General features: G+C 39.3%; 1 protein-coding gene across 16 annotated transcripts in view; it reads right to left on the bottom strand.

The window, feature by feature from the left end:
• CTNND2 (catenin delta 2) overlaps positions 1-23,524 on the bottom strand; it is a 660,748-nt gene that overhangs the window by 261,207 nt on the left and 376,017 nt on the right. For 15 of the 16 annotated variants that reach the window (XM_065052649.1, XM_065052643.1, XM_065052648.1 and 12 more), the window contains one exon: positions 8,901-9,095. The exons of the other annotated variant lie outside the window; for it this stretch is intronic. In XM_065052649.1, the coding sequence (XP_064908721.1) occupies positions 8,901-9,095 (195 nt within the window). The remainder of the gene's footprint in view (positions 1-8,900; positions 9,096-23,524) is intronic. 16 annotated transcript variants of the gene reach the window in all.

Below are 23,524 nucleotides of genomic sequence, written 5' to 3'. Positions count from 1 at the left end.
AAGGACACTAGAAGGATTAGAAAATACATGAGACAAACTACAAACCTCTGCAGGTACCCTGTTCATGGGAAATGTCAAAGAAAAAGGGATTATGACTTCGCATTGCTTTGAGGTGATTTGTTATTCACTATACAGATCACTAAGGTATTTTGAGCTCAATTTACTTTGTACTGAAGATTTGTTCCCCACTTGTTTCCTATAATTCTCTCTCCCAAAGCAATGTTATCAAGTGGATGTCAGTTAGGAATACAGGTCTATTATCACAACATTACCAAACTAATAGAGATGCAGCGGTAGGAATAATTTTTCTTTTTAATTTCCCTGAAAACATTATGTCCTATAGCCAGAACTCCATGCTGTGTGATTTACCAGCATGATTCTCATTTAATCTGCAGCTGTGGCATCACAGTATGTCCCTGTACAGCACATCAACTTGTGATAAAACAGAAAACAAAATAAATAAACCTGTCCTCCGAACAGACCAAAATAAACCAAACCCCAAAACAAAGCAACAACAAAAAAAACAAACCAAAAATAAACAAACAAAACCCCCAAACAAACAAACAAACAAACCCCCACAAACCAAAAAACACACAACAATACCCCACCAAAACCCTACAACCTAAGCAGAAAGAAGTGATATTTGGTATTCATAACTTAACTACTGCACTTTAGGACTGAACAAAAACTAACTAAAGATTCGAGAAGCAGTATAATGGACAAGGGTTTTAATCCAAATGGGGCAAGTCAAGGCTGATTTTGCTGTTGCTTTTCCTTTTTGCCTGAAGTGGCAACTTTAAAGTCAAATAAAGAAAAATATTTTTGAAACTGATGTTCCCTTTTTTACTTTCAAATGAAGTATTTGTAATACAGGAACTAGCATGCAACAGGTAGCTTTTCATTAATAGCCAGATGCTGTTCTGAAAGCAAAGTAAAACTGTATCAATGTACTCATCGATGTTCACAGTAAGAATCTGAAAACATGTAATTGCATATATGTTTTTTTTTGCCCTCTAACCCCTTTAAAATTCCTTTTACTCATTCATCTGAAGTCTATGGTATTACAAGTGATACATAAGGTTAACTAAATTCCAATTCCATGCCAAGAAGCCATACTAACACAACTTGAGAAAGGTTGCGATACCTCTGGGGCTACCAGCATATAAACCACTCTGTGCAATCTGCCATGGGTGATATGCAAGGCTCAACCTCAAACTCTGATTCCCAGAGCTGAAGTTAGGTTTGCATGCCTTGCAGATGTAGAAAGCTGTGAACAAAGCCCTGGATACAGAGTTCATCATGACATTAAAACTGGAGTGACACAAGGTCATTTTTACATAGTCTCATTTCAACATAAGAATGCTGTGTTAATTTTCTAGATTGCTTTCAGAATGTTTAAGTCATAGACAGCTTCAGTGATTTGAAATGGCTAAAGAGCCACAACTTAGTAATGGACTGCTTGCTATAAGGTACTAGAAGCAACTATCAAAAAGATCTCTCTCAAAGACAAGTTTTTTAGAGCATTCTCATATTTGTTTCAGATATCATCTGAATACTGTTCTAAACTACTTCATAACCACTACGTAACGAACAACCAACAACCTTAAAGGGTTAAGCATTTAAGGTTAAAAGCCTTTAAAATTGTTAAAGAGCAATTTTGTCTGCAAAAGCAGACACAAAAAGCACCATCAGTTTGTGATGCCATAGGACTGCAAAAATATAGACTTACTCATTCCTTCAAGAAGAGTAAATCTCTGTTTCATAAGATACCCATGTCTACCTTTCTTCATGCGGCCAGTTTTTCAAATAGTAGAAAGTTGCCTCACAACATGAAAAAGTCTTCACCTTGAAATAATGACTTTTAAAAACATCAAATATATCAAATACTTTATTACATACAAAGAAAAATATTTACAGTCTTGCAAAGATGGTGTATTTTGGATCAATTCATGTACCCTTTGTAACCTTGTGCTCTTTTTGCAAGGGACAACAAAGGAGCTGAGACATGACAAAATTTCGAGAATCAAAGAAAGCCTAAGCTGAACCAGCATTAAAAAACATGCAGCAAAGTGCTTGGGTATTTGGAAGTAGTGTTAAGCAGACCATTGTCCTGGCTTTGTTAAAAACAAGACCAGTTTCTCTTTTAGTGAATTTTCCTTTCAGCTAAGTTCTTCTAAGTACCTTTTAAGTTAATGGCACTTTTCTGAATTTAGCTACATGGTTTTTTTAGACGCTGTTCAGTCCAGACTGATAAGATGAACAATGGAATGCAGAAGAAGCTCATGCTTAGATTTATTGCTATAACAACCAAGGATTCTGATAATGGGACATAAATGCAAGGAGGGGTGAACAGAACAGGTGACTAAAACTGACCAACTGAGTATTTCATCCCATCCACATAATACACCCTATAAAAGAGGGAGATCATGAGGGTCTCACTCTCTTTGACCATGGCTGGCATCTGAAGACGACACTGCCTGTCATCCCTGCAATCCAAGGCATCCCTGAATCCAGTTCCGGCTTGCTGGGAAGTCCCACCCAGGACTTCCAGGTGCCTGCCCTGCAGCCACTGCAGTCATGCCAACTCCACATGGGGCAACCCTGTGCTACCCTGCAATATACAAGATTGGTTTTGTATATTTTGTATAGTTTCTCTATTTATTAGTAACATTAGTAAAGCCTTCAAAACCTTTTCAACTTGAAGTCTCTCTTCCTTATCCTTCTATCACTTTTTCCTATGCGGAGAGGGTGTGGGGGGAATAACCAAGAGCATCTGCCACGGTTTATTGTTGCCTGGCATTGAACCTTGACAGATTTAATTGGTGGCCTGTAGGGGGAAAGATAAGAGAAACCGTGACAACCATGCTACACTCTTCTCTGTCCTTGCTGCAAAAATCTCAATTGGAAACAAACAAACAAACAAACAAACAAAAAACTTGCACCTACTCAGCAGCTGAGGTTCCCACAGACCTCTGGCTCCCTTGCTGGTGAGACAGAGCCGGCCAGTGGCCAGGCAGCACTCCTGCTTGCAGCCAGGCCAGGTCTCTGCCCCACTGTGCCAGCACCAACTCCTCGAGGCCAGACTTCTGTCTTACAATGTCAAACGAGACAGAAGTTCAAATGGGTTGGGCGTGTGGCTGTCTTTCCAACAGGAAGGGAAGCCACAGCAAGTGAACCTGGCACTGAGAATGGCAGGTGATCAGACACCAAAGAGCTGGGACTGCCTTGCTTTGGCAAGTAAATCTGTCACTGAGAATGGGACATGATCAGACACCAAAGAGCTGGGACTTCCTTGCTTCACTTGGGCAATACAAATCAGGACAGGAGGAGGAGGTCAGAACCATTTGAAGCACCCACAAGCAATACTACTACCAACCTTCCGCTCCTGCAGAAAAACCTCAACCTGAACAAAACAATAGTACAATCAGTTTTATAGGGCTGTTCCTGTCTGGGGTGGCAGAAAAAGAGGGTTTTCCTTCTCCCTCTCCTGCCTTGCCTTTAGCTCCTGAATAGAGACTTGATCCACAGGCACCTCATAAGATGGAACAAAGAAGCAGAAGAGAGAAACATCCCAGTCATGTTATAAGAAATCCACCAGCTCAGTGACAAGAGAAAGAACACCAGTTTTCCTTGTAAATCTTCCCCTCAGACACTACTTAACCTCCAGAAAAAGCAAAAGCCTGGGCCAAGTGCAGCAGGGGCAAAGCGGCAAACACTGGCATGGCCACCTGGTTCCTCGTTTAATCCATGAACAAAGCCTGGGCTCTGGGAGCAAATGCTGCCCCTACCCCACTAAACCAAGACACACTTTTACAGGTGAAAGACAACATTACAAATAACCAAGCAGTATTTGACAGAAGGCATCCCTTGGTGCAGACTCCTTTCCTTCAGCAATGACGAACCAGGCAGGAGGGGGAAAGAACGAGAAGAGGACAGCATCTGTCCAGAAACACAATGGTATTTCTCACCTTCAGCAGTTTTTCCCGACCTGCATCACAGGACAACAAAATACAGAGATTTTCCCTGCCGCTGGCAAGTGCTTAAACAGAAACCATGGCCAGGAGCAACAGGTAACTCTTCTCTCTCAAAAGGAGCCCTCTAGATTCTCCACAGCCATCCTGACAGCACCCTGCACAGAAACCCAACTCGAAGAGACACATTTCTGTTTTGCACCTGCCATCAGAAATTTCACAGGCTTCTTCTCTTTGATCAGCACCTCCTCCATGGCACCCTGAAGGTGGTGCAGCCTGTGGCAGCATAGCTTTCAGTAACAGACAGCTTGAGAGGTGGTCCACCGGTAGAATCACTCAAGTCTCAGTGGGAAGAACCACAAGAAGACCTGGTCTGAAGGAGAGGAGGCCATCAGGGAAGGCGGAGGGCAGCTAGGCAACCACCTGTACACAGGGACATGGGGCAGCTCTGGAGGCAGTACGAGAAGCGCTGCAGGAGTGCCCCTGCCCCAGACACGCTCCATGATGGATAACCCCTTGTGAGAGCATGCTTGCTAAACCCCTCAAGTCCCGCACTAAACCACTCTTCAGAGGCAATGCAAACTTTGCTTATCCTTTCACTATTCAACCCCCTTTCAACAAATCTTTCATTTCAAGGTCCTCTTTTTAATTTCAGCAATATCAACACAGACCCTGCTCTTCCTTTTCCTAACCCTTTCCCCCTCTCTCTCTGGGAAGCACAGAAAAGTCCTCACAGTGCCTTGTGTGCCCTGTCTTCATCAAGGAGCTCCACACATCCAGCACTCAAAACTAATGCCAACTGTCCGCATAACCATACAAAGCTGCTGGACTTCCCATGATTGAGCTACATCATGAGGCCTTCCCCACAGTGACCATCAGGGGCCAGAGGCAGAGACCATCCTCAGGCTGTGCAACTCGAGGCAATCCACAGGCTTTCTTCAAGGCCATCAAGGTTTCCCTGGTGCCAGTGAGATGTGTATATCCTTCACACAGCAGAGGAGGACAGGTTCACTGCTCTGTTGTAATTGCTGCTTCATCCTTGCCACTTGTGTGAGGTTGGGGACAAAGATATTCACCTGCAACCCCTGCAACCAGTGAGTGCTTTTAAAGTGCGAGCACTCTGCAAGTTTTCAAGTCTCTGTTCACAGCTCACCAGCATCACCAGTGCTTTTAAGCAGCAGCACTTACTTCATCTGATAAAGCCCCAGTTTGTAGGGAGTTCAGAATAAGCACAGACCTCCCATTTACCATCCTTCCCTCCTGGACATCTGGGGACAGCACTCTTTCAAGGCTTCCAATAACTTTTTTTGGAAATCCCATCCTTTTTACAGAAGGGGGCTCATCTCTTTCACTGAGGGACCACAACAAAAGCAAGTGTTGTTAAGAGGGTCCCAAGTTCTGCCAGTCTCCAGAGGGTGACAGCAGCCGGTCCCACAGAGTCCACCGCTGCTGAAGCCATGCTCCCCTGCTGCAGGCCAGCATCCACAGCCCAGAACCTGAGCAGCAAACCTGCTCTCTCCTCACGGCAGCTACAGAAATGCCAGGCCTGCAAAATAGGGAGATTTTGTCTAAACTTCTAATTCTGCAAATAAGTGAACCATCACCCATTCTGGGTCCCACTCTGGCTGAAAGGCAATCCTTCCCCTCTTTTAAGCAGTAGCCCTCTTCACGTAAACATCCTATCAACTAAGCTTATCTCTACTATTGTTAACATAGGATTTAAAGTGATAATGCAAGGCCTTTAGGTTTATAATGAAAATAAGTAACACCTTTTTTTTTGTGCATACTTATTTCAAAAGCAGAATTTCACATTTATTGCTACTTTTAGCGCAAAAGTTTGGGCTGGTACTTTTTATATGAGAGAAGGCATAACCCTTTGAAAACCAAAAGGGATTGTAAGGTAAAAGCTACTGACAAAAAAAGCGTATGCAGCTACTGCTGTTAAATTGGAAAGACAATTTTTACTTTAGGCAGAATGACGGTAAGACACCTGGTCATAATTTAAACCACAAAGCGATGAACAATTTATTCTGCCCCTACTTAAAATTATGCTAGGAAGGGAGATGTTCAGTAAGCTCCTACTATTTTGTACCTTTTGCAGTATGTAGCCCATAGCACAGAACTACTGTCATGCATTTCATCCATAAGTGAAATACAAGGAAAATACAAAAGATACAAAAAACAACCAACCAACCAACCAACAAAAACAACAAAAGCAAAAAACATGACCAAAAACCAGTGAGTAAATAGAACAAACTTAATTTAGTTTACCCTGTGGAGAAATTTTAGTTTATTGAATTCTGCTCACTGAATGTTGATTCATCTAGACGATTAAAAACTCTGAGTGGGCTTTATCCTTAGTTGTATAAACATCCTGAATGTAATAAGTATTTAAGAGCTCACAAAAGAGAAAGGGGTTATGGCTACATTTAAAAAAAAAAAAAAAAGTTTCAATTCTGTGAGTCATTTAATTTTACAAATTAAGTCAAATTTTCAAATTCAGGAATATTCTCTATAAAAAAACCCACGCAAGTAAATGGTTTGCAAGTATAACTAGCATATTTTTTGTCTGTAATGAGCAATGTTAGTTGCAGAGAAAAAAAAAAAAAAACAGGCTTAGACTAAATTTGCCTTCCCTTTTCTATCAGATGTGGAAAGACATGCACCATCTTCATGATTAAAGATACTCTTGTTGTAGACAAAATAATGTAAACTATGGCCTATAAAGGAGCACACTGAAGTCTAAAATCTCCCTACCCCACTCTGGTGTGATTCATGCCCACAGAAGATAAAGGCCATGAACCCTTGACACGTCTTCAAGGTGTGCACAGAAATCTACATCCCTCACATCTTACACCAAACAGTCAAGACAAATAGCTATTCAGTCAATAAAAATACAATAAAAAAATCCTTAAGACAACCTAATGAAGAAATAAAAAGTTACAGGTGCCAAACCTCAGTTGAACTTCTTCCCCTCCTTTCTGCTAATTTAAGGAAAATTGTATGGTCTCCATCAGAAGGGATACATTCCCATGGGCACTTGTGATAGAAGCAGGAATCTGAGAGCTGATCCGATCCAGCCCAAAATTCCCTCTAAGCACTGACAGCTCTTCAGCCTGACTATGTGAAAGGCTGACAGTATCCGCAGCTAACAGCTATCGATGGAGCAACAGAATAATTGGTCTGCCACACATCCACCTGCTTTTATTTCCCCTGCCCCTGATGATAGGGGTGGAAGGGAAAATTGAGGGAAGGATCAACCCAACACAAAGCTGGACTGATAGGGTCGTTCTTCAAAACAAGCCTGGGGCAACGTTCAAATCCTTATCCCAAACAGCAAACAAAATTCACCTTCACAGAGCCCATTTCTGCTACGTAAATCAGTGCATTTTTTATTTAGCTTTTCCTTTTCCCTTCTGCAAACCCACCTTCAGGTATAACCCACTAACATCCTGCGTCCCAGTTTCATTCACTATAATTGTGATCTACGTTGACAGGGTTTCCTTTCTTACGGAGGTGTTATGAAGATAACGCTCACAAGACAGCTTGCTACCTCAGCACAAAGAACCAAGGGATATTTTGCAAGCAAAACAAGAAACCCTCTTCAGGGCATGGCTGGGAAAGAGGGCATCGTGTAGAAAATGCAAGGCAGCCACATGTGGAACACGAGGCTTAAAGTTCAACATAAACAGTTGCTTCAATCACATCACTGCCTCCGCTGCTCAGTAATTTAGGCAGAGGTCTTGTGCCCTTCCTGCAAAGAATAGTAATCTTTTCTCATTCTCATATACACATAGGACTCTACACAAAACATATACTATGGTAGTTTCTTTCACAAGAAGGAAATCGTGTAATGGCGTTCTTCAAAACTGTAAAGCTGTTACAGGTATTTGACTAGAGAATTCCATGGAAAACCTTATTTTTAAGGGTTTTCTCCTGTACTCTGAACACCCAAAACTTGCACAAAGCAGCAGAATTCTTTGGATATGCAAAAACTGCCAGCTTTGCCCTTGAAGAAATGGTTTTAAAAATTAAAAAAAGTTTTAAAAGAAAGCAAAGTATCTTGCTCCAAAAAGTACACAACTTCTTATTGATGAAAATGGGAGTGACCTGAGAATGGACATAATCTTCCCTCTTTGATCAACACTCAACAGATAAAACACCAGGAATACTTACAATTCCTAAGGCAAGTTCTTTCTACATCTGCTTTAGGCTATTTTGGCTGTAGCATTTATGTACTCTAATTATTTTGTGCATTAAATACCATAAATATCCCTGTTGATTTGTGATCTATTTGTGGCTTCCAACATACAGCTGTATTTCATTTGGTTGAGAGGACATTCTGCAAGTAGGACTTGTACACCAATGCATTTCATGGACAATCATTATTTTTTATGGAAAAACCAGTGATGCTAATAGCTTTTCTCTATGCCATAGTTCAATTTTATGTCTGTGTCCCTGTACCTAAGTGTACCTCTGTAGGAGAGAGGAAGAAAGTTTACGTAAGATTCACTTTGAAAGCAAGTGAACAATCCTTTAGTTTCACGTGGAAGGAACTTTGCGGTCCCTTTGCAACACAAAAAATACCTTTGCAGGCAAAAAAAAAAATAGCAATTTCTTCAGAGAAAACATATTTTTCTTAAAGACAAGACACAAGACTAATAAAAATATTCTCTCTCTCCACATGAGTAAGTGCTCCCCCTTCAATTAGCTTAACCTAATGTATATATATCACAACATTAAGTATTTCTCAATTTTTGTGCATGTCTTTGGGGTTCTATTGATAGCTGCCATCTGCACAAGGTATTTTGTTTGACTGGCATGCATATAATACATTTTGTTTACTACATCAGAAAGAGAAGAAGAATTAGTACTGAAAAATAAGGTGTGTAGCATAAACCAACAATCATGCAAGTTATATCCACCTACCTGTACTAGTGCGATATGTGCCTGTGTGTGCTGGTTGCAGAGGGTCCCCCTGACTCTGGCTGAGACTCCTCATAGGGGGCTTCTGATAAACTCTGTCTTCGTAAATAGGATCTATATGGTGTTCTGGAGACTGCAGTGCCCTTAACTCGGAGCCAAGGTGACTGTGCTGGCTGCTGTAAGATGCCCGAGACCCAGCTGCAAATAGATTTATAAGAGACACTTAAGAGAAAGGAAAAAAAGTGACAGATACAGGATTTGACTTTATTAAAAGTTTACTTGAAAGTAGCACTTAAACACAGAAAAAAAAAAAAAAAAAACAAAACAAAAAACAAAACAAACCCAAACCAAATAAAGAAATAAATGTTTTCAACATACAAACAGAAACATCATGCAAGGGCAGCAACGGCTCCAGTTAATCACTCTGGTTGCATCATGCAGCTGCCTGCATCTACTCCAAAACCTCATTTCTTCCAAGGAAACTACGTATTTCAGAGAGATAGATGCCATGATATCTCTTCTTAGAAAGAGACCAAGAAACCACAAACCCTTCCTCAACAATAACAACAAAAAAAAAAGCTGTATGATCCAGGAATGCCCTAGACCAAAGAGGTCCACAGACGAACCATTAAGCGGGGAGCAGAAAGGAGTAGCAGAACTAGTTTTGCATCTTATGCCCATATACTAAAATCTACAAATGAAATAAACCAAAGCAGATTAATAGATGTAGTTATACAAAGGCTAAGCTTTTTGCTGCTTCACTAAAGTAAAATAGAATGGTTCTGCCTTATCAACATTTTGCCCTCAACAGGTTAAAAAAAAATCACATTGCTAAGACTTTCTACAACTTAAATATCCTCTGTGAAAAAATAAATTCAACATGCCTCCTGGAAAAACTATTTTAAGGATACAGCTTTTTTTTAATAACAAGATCAACTGGGAGAACATTTTCTTAATCTACAATTAAAAATATTGTTTACTATCATGATATTTTAAAAAAGAGGGAGGTATATATTCAGCTGTGATTACTTTTGTCACTTGAATCTCCTTTCCACTTAGGTACTTCAGTTCTGTGTCCATTAGCAAGATTCCCAGGGAGAGTCACAGGGAAACCATACAAACCTCACACATTTTGAAGGCAAGAATCAAGCAAGTACACAAGCAACACTTGACAAAGGTTATGTCTATATCACACAGTGGTTAACATACTATGTAGAGGTTTAGAAAAATCAAAGATACAACTAGTATGCCCCTTGATGATACTCCCGTGAGGCTAAAATCCTGGATGTGGGTGATGTTCTACTAGCTTAGCTTGTACTGCTCAGAACATCAGTGTGGCCATTCCCACCAAAAATGTTTCCCACATTCATTGAACGGTGGTTTTGTTGGATAAGCACTAAATACTTTACAAATGCAAAGCACAGATATAAAGTAATGTGTGATAGCAACATACGATAGAAATGAGAAAGAGAGACACAATGTTACTTAAAAACAAATTGTTTGGAGGAAAAGAATAATTTATTCCATTTCCTTCTTTCTAATCAGCTCATGCCATATATGTGTTTCCTCCAGAACTTGTGAATGGGCATGCATGTTTCAGTGCCATACCCTATTTGCATATTTTTGCCTTCAAACATTTTTCAGAGAGACTTGCCATCAGCACACCACTGAAAGTAATTCTGTCGTTCCCCTTACTAGAAAGTCTGCCAAGAATCCCAAAGACATATTTTATCTATAGCTACTGCAATTATCCAGGAAGTTGATATTACAGAATTAAATTCCTTGTGGTCTGCATTTTCAAAATGCTCTTTAACCCTGCATCTTTGAGACTGATTTTCAGAACAGTTGACCAGCTCCTCCAAAGTCTAGTATCCTCCAGAGCAGCCTAAAGTACAGCCTGTTATGATTATATTCAAGTTTCACTGTGTACTTGGTTCAATCTGTATTCAAAGAAAAAAAAAATATAGGAAAAATTGAGGGCGACATTTCAGAGTTTCAACAGTGCATCAACAAACCAGACTTGCTCCAGGATAAAGAATTACACCCCCTTCTATAAGTACTATTATAATTCTTTTGTTCATTTATAAATTAACAATGCTGTTTGGAACAATCGATTTTCTTATTAATCCTGCTTCCAGTGAATTGAAAGATTTTTCCCATTTAATTTAGAGGTAGTATAACCCAAATATTAACATGTTCTCAAACAGTTAAGTCATTCTTCAGGTGAGAGGGGCTTAATTCAGCCTCCTTTACATTCTACTGATAGTTCTGAATCTACAAGTGCTAATACTAGTCTAATACAGAACAGAGTTTACTATTACTTCATTACGCTCGTATTAAACAGAGGTTTATTTACATGCTGCACATGTAATTAAGACTGCAACACTACCGTAGTAAGCAGTAAACATATATATAACCAGAGAGAGTTCTTGACCAAAACACACTACAGTTCAAGCAAATGAGACAAAGAAGATGTGACAAACAATAAAAGAAAATGAATGTAACTTGCCCAAAACCACCTAAGTGGCAACATAGAAATAACTTGAAGCCACCTGAATAACAAGATTATGGGCAAACACCCCAAAAAAAGATTTGAGAGCTAGAACTCTATCAGGGAGTAACTGCCAATATTCCTCTAACATTTCAAGAAAAAAAAAAATTAAAAAATCAACAGGTAATTAAAATATGTTCATTTTTAAAACAAAAGCACTCTCAAATCTCAGCAATTAACATGAATGTTCTTTTTAAAGCCTGTCTCAAACACCTTTATTTCAAGCAATACTTTTCTACAGACCTCAATATGCATTTTTGCTACACCATTTTTAAATTATCAGATATTATTAATACTTAGACACAAATTACTAGCACCTTTTAAAGTTCCTACACCTAGTTTTAAAAAAAAAATCAGAAGAATTAAAAAAAAACATGGAGCACCACCATAATTTTTTATGTTTTTATTAAGTTGGTATTTCAAAAACTGGAAGAGCAAGACCTGTTTTCAATAAAATATCTTTTCCATCACTTTTAAAATTCTTACTTGCATTAATTTATTCAAGTCTCAACTTAGGTGCAACAGGTGTTTATTTATTTATTGCATGTTATATTTAAATATTAAAATCAACTAACCAATAGCTATTATACCAACAGCCACTTCTGTTACTAGTGCTGTATCATATCCAGTAAAGCTCACACAGATAACTATCAGAAAAAATAATACACAATTACAACTGGTATCAACTAAAGACTTGTAGATTTTTATATCACTAAAAAAAAAGTGGGGGAAATGGGATGGATTTCAGACAATTGCTTCCTACCTCATCTATACACACTGCCCTATACACACCATGTTTTTCTGCTACTTCAGCTGACACTGGAAAGACAGTGCAGATAATCGATCAAAACAAAGAGCATGAACTCAAAGAACCCATGGCACTGAAAAACAGGAATAACTATCCTCCTGCCTGATTCTCAGGATAGCAGCAAACAGCTACATCCTTTACCACCTGAAGCTACAAGCTCATCTGTATCATCTGCTTAAAAAAAACCCTCCATTAATGCAGTCTAAAGCTCACAGAGGTCAGAAAAGCAACAAGGTCAGAATGGAAAAGCAACAATCAATATACTACCAGGAAGCAATAAAGCATGGGGTTACCAAGGCCCATTAGTACTCTCGCATTCAAGGAGGCTCATCACCCTCAGAAGTGGTTTCCTTACACCCGGAGGCATCTTGAAGGCACAGTTCACCCCAAATTGCACTTGAAATGCAAGCAGTGATTTGCATCAAGGCCACACACAACTCTCCTACATATTCTGTAAATGGACTCATCCCCCTTCCCTGGCAAATCCACCTCTATCAGCCATGCTACTCTTCCCTTGCAGAAGTACAAGGCATCAAGCCCATTCAAAGACAGGTCTACGTACAAGCTCAAAGACAACTCATTATTGAATTTACAGCTTGGCAAGCCTTGGCAAGCCATTAATCATAGATGACATATTTAGCATCAGAGTAGACATACAACTTATGACCATGGTTGTGAAGGTGTGGGTTTTTTCTTCCCTTCTAAATTTGAAAAAAAAAAAAAAAAAGCAGCTAAACCATTATTCAGAGGTTGAAGAAACCACTTGATAATTAATCCCTCAAACAGTCCAATCTTTAGTTTCACAAAAGACAGAAATTATTTGATTGCGATGCTGGAGATGCATCACAGCAGAAAGTACGGAAAAGACTAAATAGCTCTAAAATAGCTGCGAGGGGCATCAAAAGTGAAGCAGACAAGAAAAAAACAAAATCAAAATAGGGTGCATTTATTTTTTTAATCAGAAGCTAACTATAAGAACACAGCAAAGAGAGTCTTATCTGTCTTCTGAAGTCTCCAAGACTGAAACCTGATAGGAAGTAGAATGCTCCTTCTTCTGCAGCTCTGTAGAGCTTGTACAAGTAGACTGTGGTCAGGCTCCAGCAGGGATATCTTGTGAGCCCCCAGCCAGGTGAATCAGACAAGGGCACTAATGATAATAAGCTAGAAGTGGCCAGAAGTTTTACCAGATGGAGATACCACAATCCTATAGTCTTTGCTCTTATCCCACATTCAAGAGGAATACTAGAAAAAACCCAGGACGAGTGCAGTGCTACCCATATGATCAAAAAGACAATATCCACCCTTTACACACACACACGAACAAACAAATAACAACAAAACTACTAGCTGAAAGTTTCCAAATGATTATGTTCCTCAGTAGTACAGGGAAACAGTTGTTTCACAGGGAAATGTTATTTTTTGACAAAGTCTCACTTTCCCCAGGAAGAAAAATGCTGGCATCAGAGAAGTATAATGAGAGTGAAATGCACAAAATAGTCCCTAATTGCCCTTCAGAGCTTGTGCAGCCTGTCAAAGAAATAAATACAACAGACACATTTGAATGATTCTGCTAATCTGACAGTTTAGGTCAATAAAGTAAACCACTATATTGGCAGCATTTTTCATTTCAAGAAACTAAAGACATTAAAACTATTCAAATGAATGAATTTGCATAAGTCTTAATAAAATCTGAACAATTTTTATTTGTGCCTCTTGTGAAAAGCCTTTACAACCAGTCACCCTGCCTTGCTGCAGCCATGAGAAGGAGCCTTACAAATTCATGGTAATCTCTAAACATCTCCACTAGTGAGAGCTGACAGTACTGCCCTCCTCTCCAGGATTTAAGAGCCCATTGAAAACATGAAATACACAAGTGATCACCTCAACATGAAGAAAAACATCCAGATTTGAATAGATAAGCCATTCAACCCTCATTTAAAAATTCTCCATCACCAAATAAATTCATCAAGAGTCCTGCTAAGCAATTGCCTTATGTCTGTGATGCAGGAACATCATTAAGGAGATATGAGCTGAGGATGAAGCTCAACAACCATTATATTACCACTTATCAGTAATGTGTTTACACCATTTAACTTAACTTGGTTGCAGCCCCTCACACTTTAACACACACGATATTTCTGGCTATTCTAGGCTCTAGAAATCAAGCTCTGACTCTGAACACACTACGACACATTGCACTCAGGAGATTTGATTTTTTAACAAAGAGGATTGACCATCCACAACTGGCTGTAGAGATTTCTAATTTCAAATATAATGACTTTACTAACGTAATTTGCACTGAGTTTTTCCTAGATTACAAGCTAAAAACAAAACCAAACAACACACACACAAAAACCCCCAAACAAACAACAAAACAACCCCACACAACGGTAAAATCACATTAAACCCATCAGCGAGATAAGTCTGCAGGCACAGAAACTCAAAGAATCACAGCAGTTCTATAGCTTTGGTAGGTCACATGCTTTTCAGAGGACTGAAAATCTTTTTGGTTTAAATGGTACATCAGGGCTGAAAATCCTTTTTTGACATTAGTTTCTCCTAGATGCTTGTTCTGAAATGCTACTGTCCTTATAGAAAAAAAAATAATAAATATATATATATATACACACATCAGTTCACAGCTTCACCGTAATTCTGGAAAAAGCAACATGTAAGAAGGAGGATATGAACAATAGGATTTTTACTCTAAACTCATATGTAATGAAATCTATTTTACAGACACTAACCTGGTTTACTTTACATAGGAAAGAAGCTGATGTGAAGCCAAGTGCAAAATTAGATGTGAACGGGGGGAGGCGGAGGAGAGATAAGTTAAACATTCATAGCTAGAGTTTTGACATTGACCTTTTTTGCCAGAAATGTATGCAGAAATATATCCAAAGTGCTTGACTGAATACATGCGTCTTCTCACAACACTGTTAAAGGACAGTATGATCTACAACAAATGTTGCTATAAATAAAACTAATAAAAAACCTCAAATAATAGGAATATGCCAGTGCTGCGTGATAAAAACTATGGTAACAAAGAGAAAACATACCTAACCCAACTACTAGAAGTGAATACAAATCATCAAGACATGGCAGATGGTTAAATTAACTACTAAGACATGACAGGCCATATGGCAGCACCCGCTAATGCACACCTTGGGTACGTCAGCTTGTGCCCTTAGCATACCAACGATCTGCTTTAACCAGAACCAAAACACAATCTGGAGTGAATAAGATTTTTCTTTAATACAGGTTTCTCACCTGTTTAGATTTTACACACACAAAATGTATCAATTTAGGTCCCAAGTTTCTCTTTCCCCAAATACTGAAGTTAAAGATTAACTAATGGAAGTTCAGAATCAAAGTAATTTTTGCTTTTATACTCTTTTTCCATTCTCACTACCCTATTCTGTCTGTGATTTGGGATTATTTGTACAAATAAAGGAGGAAATAATACCATCACTGAACTGACTGATTACACGATGCCTTTCAACTCACATCAAACTCCACACATCCAGAAATAACATGGATGTGCTACTTTGCCACCCCTGGTCCACACTACAGGAGATCACCACAAGACAAATATGTGCTTCAGCATACAAGCCCCCAAAACTCCAAACACATATTTGCCTGATTTGTTATTATCTCAAGACCGCTTTTCCTCAGGTTTTCTGCTTAAAAGATTAAACCGTAATATGATGTGTGGTCTGGAGTGTTTCTTGCAAACTATCTTTGCACTGTCAAACCTATTAGCAGCTTCACTGTCAGGATATTGTCACATTCAGCAGCACGGTTCACACTGCGGACTTTCCCAGACATAATTTGTCCGGTAACCAGATTAAGTATCTTAGGAAAGTCTCCACAAAACAGATTGTCTTTGGCTGCTTAAGGGACACTGCAAAACCAGGCTCTGACCCAGGGTTAGCACTTTTCACATCAGTGCTAAAAATAAAGGGGGGGGGGCAGCAGGTACAAATAAATAATAAATTAAAAGTATTACACTTTTTTAAGTGTAATAAGCAAGCCTCAAATAAATTTTAAAAATCATCTGATAATGTTCACTATGTCTTATAAGAAGCTTCAGGATAAATTTTATCCCACTTTAACTAGTTTTTACACAAATATTGAAATTAATTAAATTCTTAAGTATATTTAAAAGGAAAACAAAGCTTTTTTTTCCCTATGTTTACTTTTTAATCATGCAATCATGTGTCTTTACTGCAAAGTACTGTATTGGTTATTTTAACTCCACAAATCTAGGAAAAAAAGAAAGCAAACCCACAGTATACATTTGTGTTTCTTCACAAGCATTTTGTTTTTTCTGCTGCTGTCCTCATTCTGTTGAAAAGCACTTGCCCACTTAAAACATTTTATCCAAAATAAATGGTTAGTGGAAGAAGAGAAGTGTGACTGGGAGCAAAGAGATAAGAGGCAAAGATAGCCAGGAAGAAACAGCAGATTAAATGTGACAGACAAGTTCAGGGAGATAATTCCCATTTCATTTCTGATCTAGGGAACTGTCACTGAAGAAAGAATGAAAAGCAAAAATTCCCCTAAACCAATCACTACCACACAGCAACAACAACTTGCCTTCAGCAAGGCAGAAAACGATAATTTTTTTTTTTAAATATCAACTGAATGATCACCTTGGCTCTCTTTTTTTTTTTTCTTCTCCCTTCCCCCTTCTCTTAACCTCTGCCTCTTCCCTTCCCCTCAACCCTGACAATTTTACAAAAAAGGGGAGAGAAAACTATGCACAAATGGGAACAGGTAGTGCTATCCAGCAATACGAACCACCGTTTCTAACTTTCCTGCTCACTAACCACTTTGACTGAGGGCTGACTGCCTCAGCAATAGGATGATGTTACTAAGCAACAATGCCAAGTGTTCATGCATCTGCTGTTTGGATAGTTCAACGTGGCTTCACAACAATTGAAAATAGTATCAACCCTTTGTAGCAGAAGAGATCTCCTTTGAAATTCTGCTAAACATCTCTATCTTCGCAAAGATAAAAGTTTTTTTTTTTTCAAACTTTGAACTGTAAAAGCTTCTGTTGTAACATGGGCTTTATGCTAAAGCAGGTACTGTGGCAATACATTCAACTCAGTGAGTAAAGGAACAGAAATACTAATGCATCTGGTGAGACATGCCCCAGAAGTAACTATCCAGAAAACAAAACAAACCAAACATAAACAAACAAACAAACAAATAAAACCTCTATGGCATATTTTGCAAAAACCTACAGCTAACACTTCTCTGACAAGGACTGCAAACCAAAAAGAAGAACAGCATATGTTTAATTCCCCAAAGCTAGGTCGTCCTTCCCCAGGAACAACCCTATACAAAGGCGCAGGCAGGGACCCCACTCCTGTCTGCTAAGAAACAGTGTAGACCAAATATCCGAAACTCCAGAGATACTTGTAGGGCTGGAGACCGCTTCCAGCAGCCCAAGTGGTTTGCCTCCAACAGTGCAAGTCAGGCACTATTTTGCTGATGCCTGCCACTGAAAACTTCACTTTCTGATAATGTTTAACACCATGGAAAAGCAGAGTATCTAAAAAACCCAGCAAGTCACAACCCTTCCCCCGAAACCAAGCATCAGCTCAGTCAACCTTAAACGGAGCCAGTTCTCACATCAGCTCTGTTGCAGGGCAAAGAGGAAAGACTTTCCCTACCAAATCTTCCCTGCACAGGGAACATAAAAAATATCTGGAGCTCAAATCCAACTAAAAGTGAAAGTCTCAATGGTGGCACAGAAAAAGCATGAAGAACATTCTTTGCGGAACAGTGGTTCCAAAAGGGAAAACATTTGTTTTGTAACAATGTGAAAAGAGTAACAGCAGAAACACAAAACTCACTTGAGTAGTAAGTGTCAAGTCTGTCCTGCTACAGTATCCCTCAACCAGCTTTTACTGGGCAACTTGAATTTTTGATCTAATTGTACTGCCATCCCTGGGAGTTCACAGTTCCAACAGGTGGTTTTCCTGCTAACAGGGCAAATGCAAATAGATGCTTCAAAGGAATCCAAACCATGTGTGTATGTTTTAAAAAGTATTAATTTATGATTAATATTGTGCACGCTCCTTTTGCAAATCTGTGTTCCAGTCTCTGACACACGCAGTTGAAATCCAAGATTCCTCATCTGGGGATTGCTCACAGAAGAGTGTCTGCAACTTATCTTTTGTAATACCTTTTACAATGGGATTGCATATTATTAGATGTGTGAACAATATTAACTTTTGGAGATTTTATCTGTAACACTTAGTACTCAAACTTGCTTTTCACTGAAAGAATGGAGAAAAGCATCAGATAGCATTTGTTCTTTTATGTAACGTCATCTTTGATAGAATATTAAACGCTTTCTCCTCCTCAGTGAGCATTATCTTGCAATCCCTGGTTTCTAGATTCACCAGGACCTGAGACAATCCAGGGGAAAAAAAGGGGGTTTATTATCTTTGTCTTCCTTTCAATTCCACATTCAAGAAAGGGAAGATCTCTTTGGATATTCTGTAACATACTATGTTACTCAAAAAGTTTTCATTATCCATTTGAGAATTATTACATTTAAAATATAAGAGTGAAAACATGGAGCTTTTATAAATGTATACATAATCAATACAAATGCAATTGAACTAAAGAATTTAGTTATGTCTGTAAAAAAGTTTAGACCAGCAATTATCCACTTTTACAATTAGGGCTTTTTGTTCAACGGATTGCCATGGTTTTATTCAAGCAGGTTTTAGGTTGTTCCCATCATGCATACACCAAGACCTCTGCTAAGACACTGAAAATAATCTCCTATTATTAAAATCATTATCATCTAGAGCAATTCTAACAGGTTTGTTCTAAATAAAATAAATACAAGAAATACTGAATGTACAAAGACAGGAATACTGCTAACACCAAGATCATGAAGAACTTTAAGACTTAAGCAAAGTTCATGCTGAAGTAGTCATTGTGCAGATTGTATCCCATAAAACAAAGTTTCCTCTTTTAATTCATTATGCTTCCTAATATAGCAATGACATAATAGTAAGCATTTAGTATTTATTCTCCAAAAACTCAGAAAAATATCTTACATAAATCATCCCATAATAAGCAGCAAGCAGAAAAGGAAATTGATGGCTACAGCTTTTTTCCCCATGAACTTATTTAAAGAAAAAAAAAATGACACCAAAAAGCCTACCAGAAAGAAACAAACCAACCAACCAACCCCAACAGAACACACAACACAAACCCAGCACGACTGACTTTGCAATGTGCCATTAATCTCACAAATTCAGATTATCCCTGAAAAGCACAGCAAGGAAAGGACCATAAGCTGAAAGAGTCCTGTCACTCAATCAGAGTGTCCATACTAAAAAGAAATGGCCATGGCAAATGCTGCGAGAGACAAATGGTGACAGAAGGTCACTGGTGATAGGAAAGCGGACCTAAGATAAGAAATGTAAGAAATGTGTTCACAGTAGTTTGCAATACACCACTGGAAGGGTTCAGCTTTGAGAAGGGCTTTAAACAGTGATTTAAAATTAGAAGGATGAGAAGCACGTTAGTCCAAATATAACAAACACTTGAGGAATTCTGAACTGTCCCACAGCTAGTTCCTGGTTATTCATAAATGTAAATCAACATCATTTGCATGTCAAATGAATGCCTCACCTGTGAAAACAGCACTTCCACAATCATATGTCCAGCTAAATCACAGCATCACAGAATGTTAGCAGTTGGGAGGGACCTCAAAAGATCATCTAGTCCAATCCCCCTGCCAGAGCAGGAGCACCTAGATGAGGTTACACAGGAAGGTGTCCAGGCAGGTTTTGAATGTCTCCAGAGAAGAAGACTCCACAACCACCCTGGGCAGCCTGTTCCAGTGCTCTGTCACCATCACTGAGAAGAAGTGTCTTCTCAAATTTAAATGGAACCTCCTGTGTTCCAGCTTATACCCATTGCCCCTTGTCTTATCATTTGTTGTCACAGAGAAGAGCCTGGTTCCATCCTCATGACACTCACTCTTCACATATATATAAACATTAATGAGGTCGCCCCTCAGTCTCCTCTTCTTCAAGATAAAAAGACCCTCAGCATTTCCTCATAAGGGAGATGTTTCACTCCCTTAATCATCTTCGTGACTCCGCACTGGACTCTCTCAAGCAGTTCCCTGTCCTTCCTGAACTGAGGGGCCAACTGAAGACATTTGCATCAAGTTTTGCCTGATTTTACAAAAGTGGCCTGAAACCTACTGCAGACTGAGAAAAGCAGTGACATGCAATCCATCACAATCTTGATAAACTTCTGAGAAAAAACAATTCTTGGCTAAGGCAGTTAATCCTCAAATTCTCAGACTCTCAACATAGGATCTTAAGCAGGGCAGGATACAAACTGGATCACTTTGGAGGAGACTGCTCAGTTACGTTCAGCATTAGTTTCAGATTCTTGCCAAAAGCAGCTCAAGGTACAACACAAACAAGAATGACACGGGCTAGACAAGAACTCCAACTTCAGCCTGAAAGAAATGCAAAACTTTGATGCATAAGCCTTGAAAACTTTGAAGGTTGGTCAAAGAACAGAGGAAGTGCAATCATGGCTCAAGAGTCCGTTTATCTTCAACATGGCTACCAGTTGTAATTCTTCGAGAGAAAACTGAAGAGTTTTAGTTGCCACAAAGATCCTCCATATAAGCCAAAAGCATCATGGCTGGTTAGCCAAAGCCATAAAAGCAAAGCCTGTTGGTGAAATCAAGCCATTTGCTTGGTAATACCTTTTGCCCTCACTCCCTCCTCGCTCAGACGCTACTATTCTGCTACTTCCTAAAAGCTGTCTCTGAAAAAAGGCTAGAAAAACCTTCATCAAATTACTCCCTCTTACCAGGATTCAGCATTCATGATGTATAACCTCCATTTACTAACAGCAGCTACATAAGCCAGCAGTCCTTCCTCCACTAAGAAGGAAACACACTAAGTAAGGTCTGCAAACAAGAGACAGCTGAATTTCTTGATCATCCAGGCAGATCAGTTCAGAAGAGAAAAGGGCTGGAAACAGTCTCCACTGCCCACACAGGGTCACAGTTGTATACAGTTCCCCAGATGAAATCATAACCATTCATAACACTCTCATTTTTGCTTGTTGTGTGATAAGGCCATGAAGTATTCTATTAGGATTTTATTGCGTTCCTGAGATGTATTGTAGTCAAGCAGGTCAGCCAGGTCTTTTCCTACTCTTGTTTTCAGCCAAAGACCCCTAATTTGTAACTAGCTATTAGGTGCACTATTAGCTTGGCTCCAATTCTATTCTTTCACATTGATCTGCGAAACACTCTCTACACAGGATTTATCTTTCTTCAGAAAATGCCTCTTAATATTCCCCTATCAGTTTCCTTGGCATATTTCAGGGGGTTGTGTCGAGATAATAAGATGAAAAAGTATTTTTCAAGTGGCCAAAAGAGTTCTCCTTCTGGGACTTTATTAGTAACATCCTTCATTTCCATTAATTTGATTTTCAAAATGACAAACTGACAATGCTCCTTTGCCCAGGTCCTTGTCCAACTACACTCTTGCAAGAATATCCATCTTCTCCAGGTTAACTAAACATTTTCCAAGTGGTACTACAGAAAGCATGTGCCCAGGGCTCTGACAGGAAACAGAAGGACACCACATATAATCTAAAAAAAGGTCAGTAAGCAGGTTATTGCGGCACAATCTGGTTTTGGTGAACTTATGTTGCAAATTATCCCATTAACCATTTACCACCTTCACGTCTTGCATTATACTTTATGTCAACTTTTGTTGTAAAGTCCAATGAAGCACTGCGATTAGCGGGTCTGCAATTTTTCTTTTACTCAGTCCTCCCTTTCTTCAGGGCATATTGACCTCAAAAATACAATGGGCTTTTGCCTTTTCTCCCTCCACCTTCTTTCCCTCTCCCCTCCCTAAAATATCTGAAAGAGTCCAGCTCTCCCTCCGTTACAGATCACACTCCTAGGACTTTGATACAAAGCTTTTGAAGAGCTTATGGCACCTTTTGGTCAGTAAATGTAAACATGACCACTTCTCTGCTGAACTGGGATGTTCCGGGATGGTGGGGATGGGAAAGGACCTCATGGAGAGGAGTCCTTTTGCTCTCCAGTCGCAGAAAGTCTGCACCAGTATCAGAGGGCCACAGCTCCTTCTCCACCCTTGTCTTTGTCCCAGGCAACACTCCTTCAACCCAGGGACAGCTTTAGTCCTGCAATCAAAATGTTTTACTGCCTGAGAGCAGCACAGTGGGCTATCTGATAAAAGGGATGGTTCACACCTGGGTTGGAGGGGGGAGGGTAAGGGACCATAAGGCAAGATATAGACAGAAAAAGAGAGAAATACAGAAAAGATTATGCAAAAATTTCCTCAGGAAAGTGAGGGTTGCCTAAGATTTAAGACCACTTGTATCCAAACTAATATGGCACTTTTCTACTTACACTGAGTTGCAACTTGATGTACTTATTAAAAATCTATGTCATCCAACTGGCAGCTTCATATGCCATGCCTTATAATTGTAAGATTAGTCATCACTTGGTCCTTCTCATTTTAGCATATTAAATTCTGACTTTTGCTTCTACCCACTTATGATAATATACAGTTCCATGAATTCATTATCATTAGACAATATCTCTCTGCCCTCCATAATAACACTTTTATTAAAACCAAAAAGTATTCTGTCTGTTCTAGGTCCATATCTAGGTGATCTTCAAGTTTGACCCTACGATTACAGTAAAATTGCCTCATTTATCTCCAATAATTGGTCATAGAGAGAATTTGGTCCAGTGTAGCTTCTCGCAGCCACCGCTGGTGGCTAATGTATTTCACCAGCGAGCACTTTGCATCTCAGCATGGGCAGCCATGGGCACCTCCCCACCCAAGTTTTGGCCTTGGATAAAGGGAGCCTTCCTCAACTCCACAGATTCTGACCTTCTTCCTGCCATAGTTCATCACTTTACTTTTGATCAGAAGGCACCTGCACTGCTTTAAAGCTGGTGTGCACACAATAACCAAAAAACTTCTAAATATCCCAACAAATGAATGCCTAGATTACTGACTAGCTCTGTACTGAATTTCTAGATCTCAGCTGATTTGCTTACTGCAAATGGTCTGTGTGCCACAGCAACTGGAAAGGATGAAGTTTTCCACCACAGTAAAAATGAAAGGCATGTTATCACTTCTTTTAAATACCTGGGGAGCAGAAGTGACTAAGGATTTTTGTCACTATTTGTTCAGACTTCCATGACAA

This window comes from Columba livia, chromosome 2, assembly GCF_036013475.1.
Source record: "Columba livia isolate bColLiv1 breed racing homer chromosome 2, bColLiv1.pat.W.v2, whole genome shotgun sequence".
Taxonomy (NCBI): Eukaryota; Metazoa; Chordata; class Aves; order Columbiformes; family Columbidae; genus Columba; species Columba livia.
Note: the sequence above shows the minus strand (reverse complement) of the source record. Positions and strands in the feature narration are given on the sequence as shown.